The following is an 11559-nucleotide window of genomic DNA, read 5'->3' as shown; positions in this document are numbered from 1 at the left end:
CGGAATTACAGAAAGTGAACCAACCTCAGAGTCTCCAGTCTACAGAGAGGAATCTCCAGAAAACCACAGAGATGCTTCACTCCTGAATCCTGCAGCTTATTTACACCCAAGTCCAGATATTTCAGATTGGAGGGGTTGGCCCTTAAAGCAGAGACCAGAGTAGCACAGCTGATCTCTGACAAACTGCAGCACCACAGACTGAACAAAGAAAAAAAATGTGGATAAAATCAGAAACAATTCAGCCACATATGGACAGTTTTTAAATTTGCACATAAACCATACTTTCCCTCATCAGTAAGAATTTCTTATTCATTAATCATTATCATTTTTTTCAGTTTTGAAGGAGGAAATTAACTATACTATACACATAAATTATAAGATTTTGTGATAGCAGACAGTAAGCAAACTGACATCAGAGTCTCCAATCTACATAGAGGAATCTCCAGAAAACCACACAGCTGCTTCACTCCTGAATCCTGAATCGTGTTTCCACCCAAGTCCAGATGTTTCAGATGGGAGGGATTGGATTTAAGAGCAGAAACCAGAGAAGCACAGCCAATCTCTGAAAAACTGCAGAGCTCCAATCTAAATAGAGAATAAAACATGCAGATAACATATATTTTGGTCATTTATACATGGAACTTATGGAAGTCTATCAAATTTAGGTTTTTCAGTAGTCACAGAATAGGTTAACTGACCTCAGAGTGTCCAGTCTACAGTTTGAACTCTCCAGAAAACCATATAGTTGTTTCACGCCTGAATCCTGCAGGTCATTAAAAGCTAGGTCCAATTTTTTCAAATGGGAGGGGTTAGACTTCAGAGCTGAGACCAGAGCAACACTGCTTTTCGGTGACAAACCGCTGAGCTCCAATCTAAGTAACGAATAAAACAATAATAAACAAATTAGATGTGGAAAGGTTGGTAGTTTGAAGTCCAGGGAATCTTCTGTACACTGATGTGACTGTTTAGCAGGCATATGAAACATTTATTTAATTTAATAACTAACAGTGGCCATTCATTTCAATATCTGTGCCCAACACTAGTCTTTAGTGACCACAGACCAATTTATATTCCAATAAAACGTTGATTTTTAAATGGATGCTACACAATGGAAATGAATTAATAATGAAATTTATAATAGTAACAGAGAGTAAGTGACCTAACCTCAGAGACTCCAGTCTACAGTGTGGACTTTCCAGAAAACAACACAGCTGTTTCAGTCCTGAATCATCCAGGTTGTTGTTGTAGCTCAGGTCCAGATCTTTCAGATGGTAGGGGTTTGATTTCAGAGCAGAGAATAGAGCAACATGGCTGATTGCTGACAAACTGCAGCTCTCCAAACTGAATCGGGAATAAAACATGTTAATATAATGTTTTTACCTTCTCTCAATCAAATGAGTACTTAGTATCTGTCTTTCTTTCACTTTCACTTTTACACTCATGTTTGGTCAGAGCGTGAAAAGGTGCCCCTTTTATTTTTTTTTAATTGCATATTTGTCATACTTTAAAATTAAAGTAATTTTAAATGATCGCTTTAGTTTTAATATTGCACTGACCTATTATTCAAACAATATTATGCACACCAACCTACTCCTTTGTGAAAAAAATAATAGACATGGGTTTCATAGACAATTGTGAAACTTTCTGTGGAAAAACTGGTCTTGTTGGGAAAGCTGGCATTCATCCTACTTTAGATATAAAGGACATCATTTCTATCACATCATTTCATCATTTGGTCAAATTAATAACAAAGTGATTATCCTGATTTGGTACCAGGAAAGAGAGTTGCAGTCTCACACACCTCTCTGAAGTTTCTCTCTTTATTTTATCCCCACAGAGACTGTGTCTGCTCCCAGATCATCATCAAACAAACCAAAAATGAGCATATTAAAAAATAATAATATAACACCCTAAACTGCTTCAAAAACTAAAACAATTAAATGTGGACTATTAAACATTAGATCTCTCTAAGTAAATGATTTAATAATTGTTCAACATATTGATTTATTCTGCCTTACAGAAACCTGGTTATGGTATGATTAAAATTCAACTAACTTTCAGAATCCTCAAATTTAGTTCAGTTCAATTAGATTTTATTTATACAGAGCCAAACCTCAAAAACAGTTGCCTCAAGGCAATTTATATTCTAAGGTAGACCCTAGAATAAAAAAGCACAGGCTGAGGAGGAGTGGCTGCAATTTTTCAATCCAAATTATTTATCAACCATGTTTATGAAGCCAGTTTTAGTTCTTATCTGTTGCCCTCCTGGTGCATACTCATACATACAGAATACCTTTCAAAATATTTTTTGGTTGGTCTGTCAATTTACTTTCCGGCCTTTATTTTGCACTCTAAAACTTGAGTTAACGATTAAACATGTATATCTTTAAAAGTATTGACTGAGTTGAATATTTAACTGGTCTTCGCATAAAAATTAATTTCAGAAATTTGTGATAGATACATTTAAAAAAACATTTGAGTATTAAATTAAAAAATGTAAAAAAAACATTCCAGCACCCCAGCAAATAAAATCACAAAACAAAATATCATTGTTTTAAGTTTTGAGTACTCTGTGTCTGTCAGATTTCCTCTTGCCTTTTGATAGTCCTTGTCTCTTGTGTATAACGTTCAGTTTGCTTCCCTTTCCTCTTATGTCTAATTTGTTCCACCGTGTTTCCCAGCTGTCTCCACTCCCTAATCTTCCCCTTGTGTATATACTTTCTCAGTCTCTGAGTATGGAGGTCTGTATGGGAGCTGTTAGTGCAGAACACCACATGAAGTAACTAAAGGCAAGACAAGCTGAAACATGGCATTGCATCAGGTAATGTAGAGTGTAGGATTTAACCTATTAAACTATGTGCACAATCTGGTGCCGAAATTCGAGTCCTGGATACCCAAAACCAACATACCGTAAAGGAACTGAAAAAAGATGGGTCACTCCATCTGACAGCACTAGAGTCAGGTTATAAGGGGAAAGCTTTACAGTTCAATTTTTTGAAATATCTTCAGAAATAGTAATCAGTGAACTGACCTCAGAGTCTCCAGTCTGCAGTTTGGACTCTCCAGAGCAGCAAAAAGGTTTTTTGACTCTAAATCCTGCAGGTTGTTTCCATTCAGGTTCAGCTCTGTCAGATGGGAGGGGTTGGACATGAGAGCTGAGGCCACGATTTCATAGTGAGTCTCTGACAGTTTACAGCCAGAAAGTCTGTGATGACACATATTACAGAACAAGTTATTATAAAGAACTAGTGTTTTGTATGGCATGTTCCAAAGTAAGATATCATTGAACAAAAGAAAAAGAGCACAATGGTGCAAACTGAATCCAGACAGAGACAAATTAATATCAGCTCTTTCCACACATCTGCAGACAGAATGCTTACACAAACCTAGTGAAGTATACAGTGTGCAGCCAGAGGCGGAGTTCAACTAGTACCAATAAAATCGGAATAACACCTCTGAGCGCAAATTGGATCACATCTTGGAGAAGCTCACTGCGGTCGTGAGTTCTCAGAATCAGCTCTTTGAGCACAAGAATGACAAGACCACGGAGCGTAAGTTTGATAACATCATGGAGAAGCTCACAGCTCTCCAACGGGAGATTGAGAGACCAGTGTCGGACTGTTAGAACAGCTTTGAAATTCATATGAGTTGTTCGCACTAAAGCAAAAAACACCATCACTTCATGCGGAGACCCCTTCTGCGCCAGCCGCGGTCTCAAGGCTGGAGCTGAAAAAAAAACACCCTGATAACGACTGTGTTTAGACTGTTCTTCCCATTCTATGCAAGGCCACCTGGGTTGGCTGGAAGTAGGGCTGGGCGATATGACCCAAAATTCATATCTCGATATTTTTTTAGCTGGATGGTGATATAAGATATATATCTCGATATTTTTTTAAAGCCACAAAGTAAGAACAAAAAGAGAGTTCTTAGTCAAAGCTGTGTTCCAGATGTCACACAGGCACCTTTATTAACATACAGCATAGATGTACATGAAAAAATTACTCAAAAATAAATTATGATCATTTATTAAATAATAATGCTCCATAAATAAAATAAAACAATGTTGTTTTTGTGCATAACAAAGAGGTCACAATTGTGCAGTCAAAATGTAAACTAAAAGATGCTGAGAATAACAACAAAGACAGATTTCCCAGCTGCTCTGTTCCCAACTTCTACTGCGTGACTGACAGCCTGGAGTTTGAAATCCGCTTCATAGCCATGTCTCTGAACAGGTGCCATTTACACACACAATACGGTAATATTACGTTGAAGCACAGTACGTATCACTCCGCGAGGCTCCTCTGTAGCCGTAATGCTCCGACAATCCATCAAGCGGTGCAGCTCCGAAGCTTACCAAAGTCGTACTAAAACATTTTTTGACAGATTGCTGCACGTCTTGTACTACTTCAAATCGGTTCGCGTTCATCAAGCACAACCAGAATTCATACATAAGGCGCGCTGTCAACTTTTGAGAGAATGAAAGGATTTTAGGAGGGGCTGCACGGCGTTAGCGTGGTTTGCTCGTTAACGTGTTAACCTCGTTCAGCCCCACACACGGGGCGATGCGCAGTAACTCATTAATGGAGATTTGCCGTGTCCATTTTGTCGCTGCCTGTAGGTGAAGCGATGGGGGAGGAGGGGGAGTTGTGGTCAGTGAAGGAGAGAGGCGAGGCGGAGTAACGTTGCGTAGAGACAAAAGTGGACGAAAGAGAGGCAAACTTGTGGCTCCACAAGTATAATTATAACGTAACATAGACTATATCGATATCAAGGATATTGTCACATCTTATATCTTGTACAAAAATATATTGATATTTTTTTTAAAAACTCGATATATCGCCCAGCCCTAGCTGGAAGACTGTTTACTTAGCCTGGAAGGGCGAAGGACACTGTCTCAGCTGAGCTCTGGACACATACACACACACACACACAGACATATATACACATACAGATGTACACTCATCCCCCCTCCCCCTCCAAACGCTTTCGACGCTTATTCCCCTCCAATGCTGACGGTGGATCAAGGAGACCAGCGCATAGGCTGCAGGCCCGGATGTACTGTCTACATTGGCTATCTCTCACCCTTTACCCATCCCTGTTGCTTGTCATGTGTTTCTTTGGTGTATTAAGAGTTTTTTCATGTGCTATGTGCAGAGGTGTTTTTTTCTGTTCTCAAACTGATCTCCCTGTTGGAGCTCAGTCTGGGGGGAGTTCAATCAATATTGATGAGCAGTTAGGCTTGTAGCACTGTAACCTCAATTTCTAGGTACAATCAATATGCCGATTTTAAGTCTCTTTGCACAAAATTTCATCTTTGGTTTTTGTTTTTGATGCTATGCTTAAACATTAACAACAAAAACACAGACACTAAAAAAAGTTGTTAACTTCAATTCAATTCAATTCAATTTTATTTATATAGCGCCAAATCACAACAAATGTCGCCTCAAGGCGCTTCATAGATACAGAGAAAAGCCCAACAATCATATGACCCCCTATGAGCAAGCACTTTGGCGACAGTGGGAAGGAAAAACTCCCTTTTAACAGGAAGAAACCTCCGGCAGAACCAGGCTCAGGGAGGGGCGGCCATCTGCTGCGACCGGTTGGGGTGACAGAAGGAAGACAGGATAAAAGACATGCTGCGGAAGAGAGACAGAGATTAATAACAGATACGATTCAATACAGAGAGGTCTGTTAACACATAGTGAGTGAGAAAGGTGACTGGAAAGGAAAAACTCAATGCATCATGGGAATCCCCCGGCAGCCTACATCTATTGCAGCATAACTAAGGGAGGATTCAGGGTCACCTGGTCCAGCCCTAACTATATGCTTTAGCAAAAAGGAAAGATTTAAGCCTAATCTTAAAAGTAGAGATAGTGTCTGTCTCCCGAATCCAAACTGGAAGCTGGTTCCACAGAAGAGGGGCCTGAAAACTGACTCCCATTCTACTTTTAAATACTCTAGGAACAACAAGTAGGCCTGCAGAGCGGGAGCGAAGTGCTCTAATAGGGTGATATGGTACTACAAGGTCATTAAGATAAGATGGGGCCTGATTATTTAAGACCTTGTATGTGAGGAGAAGGATTTTGAATTCAATTCTGGATTTAACAGGAAGCCAATGAAGGGAAGCCAAAACAGGAGAAATATGCTCTCTCTTTCTAGTCCCTGTCAGTACTCTTGCTGCAGCATTTTGGATTAACTGAAGGCTTTTCAGTGAGTTTTTTGGACATCCTGATAATAATGAATTGCAGTAGTCCAGCCTGGAAGTAATAAATGCATGAACTAGTTTTTCAGCATCACTCTGAGACAGGATATTTCTAATTTTAGAGATGTTGCGCAAATGGAAGAACGCAGTCTTACATATTTGTTTAATATGTGCGTTGAAGGACATATCCTGGTCAAAAATGACTCCAAGGTTCCTCACAGTGTTACTGGAGGCCAAGGTAATGCCATCCAGAGTAAGAATCTGGTTAGATACCATATTTCTAAGCTTTTCAGCGCCGAGTACAATGACCTCAGTTTTATCTGAGTTAAGAAGCAGAAAGTTAGTGGCCATCCAAGTCTTTATGTCTTTAAGACATTCCTGCAGTTTAACTAATTGGTGTGTGTTATCTGGCTTCATGGACAGATAGAGCTGGGTGTCATCTGCATAGCAGTGAAAATGTATGCTATGTCTTCTAATGATGCTGCCTAGGGGAAGCATGTATAATGTAAACAGAATTGGTCCTAGCACTGAACCCTGTGGAACTCCATAATTAACCTCAGTGTGTGAAGAGGACTCTCCATTTACATGCACAAATTGGAGTCTATTAGATAGATATGATACAAACCACTGCAGTGCAATACCTGTAATACCTACAGCATGTTCTAATCGCTCTAATAGGATATTATGGTCAACAGTATCGAATGCTGCACTAAGGTCAAGAAGGACAAGCACAGAGATGAGTCCACTGTCAGAGGCCATAAGAAGATCATTTGTAACCTTCACTAAAGCTGTTTCTGTGCTGTGATGAACTCTGAAACCTGACTGAAACTCTTCAAATAAACCATTCCTCTGCAGATGATCTGTTAGCTGTTTGACAACTACTCTTTCAAGGATTTTTGATATGAAAGGAAGGTTGGAGATTGGCCTATAATTAACTAAGACTGCTGGGTCTAGAGATGGCTTTTTGAGTAAAGGTTTAACTGCAGCCACCTTGAAGGCCTGTGGTACATAGCCGATTATTAGAGATAGGTTGATCATATATAAGATCGAAGAATTAATCAATGGCAGGACTTCTTTGAGCAGTTTTGTAGGAATGGGGTCTAAAAGACACGTTGATGGTTTGGAGGAAGTAATTATTGAAGTTAACTCAAAAAGATCGATTGGAAAGAAAGAGTCTAACTTAACATCAATGGAACTAAGAGTAGCTGTAGATAATATTACATCTGTGGGATGATTATTGGTAATTTTTTCTCTAATGATAAAAATTTTATTTGTGAAGAAGTTCATGAAGTTATCACTAGTTAACGTTAAAGGGATGGTTGGCTCAAAAGAGCTCTGACTTTTTGTCAGCCTGGCTACAGTGCTGAAGAGAAACCTGGGGTTGTTCTTATTTTCTTCAATCAGTGATGAGTAGTAAGCTGTTCTGGCTTTGCGGAGGGCTTTCTTATAAAGCAACAAACTATTTCTCCAGGCTAAATGATGATCCTCTAAATTTGTGACACGCCATTTCCTCTCCAGATTACGAGTCATCTGCTTTAGGGTACGTGTTTGAGAATTATACCACGGGGTCAGGTACTTCTGATTAGAGACCTTAGTTTTCACTGGAGCTACAGTATCCAGAGTCGTACGTAGTGAGGAGGTGAAATTATTAACAAGATAATCGACCTCTGTTGGGGTAGCGTTCAGATAGCTGCTCTGCTCTGTGTTGGTACAGGGCATTGACGATGATAACAGTGGCTGGATTATATTCTTAAACTTAGTTACAGCGCTTTCAGAAAGACATCTACTTTGATAAAGTCCACTCTCCACTGCTGCGTAATCAATTATTGTAAATGTAAATGTTATCAAGAAATGATCAGACAGGAGAGGGTTTTCAGGAAACACTGTTAAATGTTCAGTTTCTATGCCATATGTTAAAACAAGATCTAGAGTGTGATTAAAGTGGTGGGTGGGTTCTTTTACATTTTGAGAGAAACCAATTGAGTCTAACAACAGATTAAATGCCATGTTGAGGCTGTCATTTTTAGCATCAACATGGATGTTAAAATCACCCACAATAATTATTTTATCTGAGCTCAGAACTAAATTAGATATAAAGTCTGAGAAATCAGACAGAAACTCTGTGTAAGGCCCAGGTGGACGATAGATGATAACAAGTAAGACTGGTTTCTGAGTTTCACAGCTGGGGTGGACAATGCTAAGCATCAGGCTTTCAAATGAATTAACAGTCTGTCTTGGTCTTTCATTAATTAATAGACTGGTGTGAAAAATTGCTGCCACACCGCCCCCTCGACCTGTGCTTCGAGATTTCTGGTAGTTAGAATGACTCGGGGGTGTTGATTCATTTAAACTAACATAATCATCCTGCTGCAACCAGGTTTCTGTAAGGCAGAGTAAATCAATTTGTTGATCAATTATTAAGTCATGTACTAACAGAGACTTGGAGGAGAGAGACCTAATATTTAATAATCCACATTTCACTGTTTTACTCTTTGGTTCAGATGTGGATACTGTATTATTCTTTCTTTGTAAATGTTTAAGTTGTTTGTTGCTGGTTTTCAGTTTGTTTTTTGTCTTTTTGGAAGCAGACACAGTCTCTATGGAGATGGGTTTTTGGGGGGGTAGCAGGAGGAGAGAAGCTGCAGAGAGGCGTGTAAGACTGCAACTCTGCTTCCTGGTCCCAACTCTGGATAGTCATGTTTTGAGGGGTTTAATAAATTTGTCGATATTTCTAGAAATGAGAGCTGCTCCATCCAAAGTGGGATGGATGCCATCTCTCCTAACAAGACCAGGTTTCCTCCAGAAGGTTTGCCAATTATCTATGAAGCCCACATCGTTTCTGGGACACCACTCAGACAGCCAGCAATTTAAGGAGAACATGCGGCTAAACATGTCACTCCTGGTCTGATTGGGGAGGGGACCAGAGAACTGTGTCCTCATTAGGATTGAGCAGGGGTAGGGAACTCCAGGCCTCGAGAGCCAGTGTCCTACAGGTTTTACATGTGTCCTTGATCCAACACAGCTGATTTAAATGGCTAAATTAGCTCCTCAACATGCCTTGCAGTTCTCCAGAGGCCTGGTAATGAACTAATCATTTGATTCACGTGTGGTGACCCAGGGTGAGATCTAAAACCTAGTCTCGAGGACTAACGTTCCCTACCCCTGGGATAGAGATTTGTGTTAACATGTGTAACATGAAACAATAATTCTCCTCAGTCTCTCTCAGACCTGAAGATTTTAGTGCAATTTCACATTTAGTCTATTTACTGTGGTCGTAATTAGTTAGAGTTTGTAAGCAAACAGTAATGCATCATTACAATGCATTGTTACAGTAATTCTTACTTACTGTAAAAAACAAACAACATTTTCAGAGCAGCTCAACAGCATCTGTGAAAATCTAACCAGTGTATTGTTTGCAATATAAAAAAATGGAATTATAAGAAAGAACAATGAGAGCATTATAGTAAGAACTTTTGAACACCTTAGCTACAAATTTACATTGATTTACAATGTTAATCAGATATTTACTCACTGAGCCTTTCTACAGTTCCTCACAGCAGGAATCAGTCTCCTTCGTCCCTCATCCGATGTGTTATACTTCTTCAGGACAAACTCATCCAAAACCTCTGACATCTGCAGCATGTAGGCCAGAGCTGAGCAGTGGATCTCAGAGAGCTCCTTCTCTGATCTGTTTTTGCACTTCAGAAACTCCAAGATCTCCTGATGTACCGTGAGTTCATTCATTTCCATCAGACAATGGAAGATGTTGATACATCTGTCAGGAGAGGTATTCTCATTGGTTATCTTGCAAAGATTGCTGATTATTCGCTGTATAATTTCTGGAGTGCTCTCTGTCTCGCCTAGCAGACCTCGTAAGAGTCTCTGGTTGGACTCCAGAGAGAGACCATAAAGGAATCGGACCAACAGGTCCAGGTGTCCATTTTTAATTTGGAGGGATTTCTGCATGACTCTGCTCAGAAAGACATCTAAAGACGAGATGTCACCACAATAAACATGTTCACCATTCCCTAGAAAATGCTTCAGCACTTCTGTTTTTCTGTTAGTATGACAGTGAAACATATGGACTGCAGCCAAAAACTCCTGAATACTCAGATGAACAAAGCAATAGACTGATTTCTGGAATATCACACAGTCTCGTTTGAAGATCTCTGTACAAACTCCTGAGTACACTGAGGCCTCTGTGACATCCAGACCACACTGCTCCAGGTCTTCTTGGTAGAACATGATGTTTCCTTTCTCAAGATTTTCAAAGGCCAGCCTCCCCAGCTTCAGAAGAACTTCACTGTCAGCCTCTGTCAGCTCTTGTGGACTCGTCTCATATCCCTCATGGTACTTGTGCTGTCTCTTTGTCTGAACGAGCAAGAAGTGTGAGTACATGTCAGTCAGGGTCTTGGGCAGATCTCCTCTCTGCTCTGTAGTCAACATGTGCTCTAGGACTGTAGCAGTGATCCAGCAGAAGACTGGGATTCTACACATGACGTGAAGGCTCCTGGATGTCTTCATGTGGGAGATGAATCTGCTGGACACCTCTTCATTACTGAATCTCCTCCTGAAGTACTCCTCCTTCTGGGCATCAGTGAAGCCTCGTACTTCTGTCACCCTGTCAACACATATCGGAGGGATCTGATTGGCTGCTGCAGGTCGGGAAGTTATCCAGATGAGAGCTGAGGGAAGCAGATTCCCTTTGATGAGGTTTGTCAGCAGCTCGCTGACTGTTGACTTCTGTGTGACATCAGACACAAGCTTCCCTTTAGTGAAATCCAATGAAAGTCTGCTTTCATCCAGGCCATCAAAGATGAACAAAGGTTTGCAGACAGTGAGCTGCTCTGCTGTGACCTTCTGTAATGTTGGATGGAAAACATGGAGCAGGTCCAGAAGACTGTACCGGTCATCTCTGATCAGGTTTAGCTCCCTGAATGAAAGCAGAATCACCACACTGACACGTTGGTTCTCCAAACCTTCTGCCCAGTCCAGAGTGAACTTCTGCACTGAGAAAGTTTTTCCAATGCCGGCAATGCCATTTGTCAGAACCACTCTGATGCATCTCTGTTGGTCAGGCAAGGCTTTAAAAATGTCATGACAGCTGACTGGAGTGTCATGGAGGGCCTTGTTCATGGAAACTGTCTCCAGCTGCCACACCTCATGTTGGGTATGAACCTCTTCACTCTGTCCTTCTGTGATGTAGAGCTCAGTGAAGATCCTGTTAAATAGGGTTCCACTTCCTGTTCCTTCAGTCAAACGTTTACATCTCCTCCCCAGATTAGCCTTATGTTCGTCTAACAACTTCTGCAGCAGACGACTATCTGCTAAAAGAATGAAAATCAATGAACATAAAG

The 11559-nt window shown here is 40.4% G+C and overlaps 1 protein-coding gene across 1 annotated transcript; it reads right to left on the bottom strand.

Annotated features, from left to right (window-relative positions):
• Window positions 1-3018: 3018 nt before the first annotated feature.
• LOC102787495 (protein NLRC3-like) lies at window positions 3019-11353 on the bottom strand. The gene is made up of 2 exons (XM_035907904.2): window positions 9735-11353; window positions 3019-3205 (listed from the first exon to the last, which is right to left on the bottom strand). The coding sequence occupies exons 1-2, from the start codon at window positions 11336-11338 to the stop codon at window positions 3019-3021; spliced, it is 1791 nt and encodes a 596-aa protein (XP_035763797.2). The 5' UTR covers window positions 11339-11353.
• Window positions 11354-11559: the final 206 nt, after the last annotated feature.

The sequence above is a fragment of the Neolamprologus brichardi genome, chromosome 17 (genome assembly GCF_056152115.1).
Source record: "Neolamprologus brichardi isolate AB-2024 chromosome 17, ASM5615211v1, whole genome shotgun sequence".
In the NCBI taxonomy this organism is placed as follows: Eukaryota; Metazoa; Chordata; class Actinopteri; order Cichliformes; family Cichlidae; genus Neolamprologus; species Neolamprologus brichardi.
The sequence above is the reverse complement of the archived record's forward strand: the minus strand, read 5'-3'. Positions and strand labels throughout refer to the sequence as shown.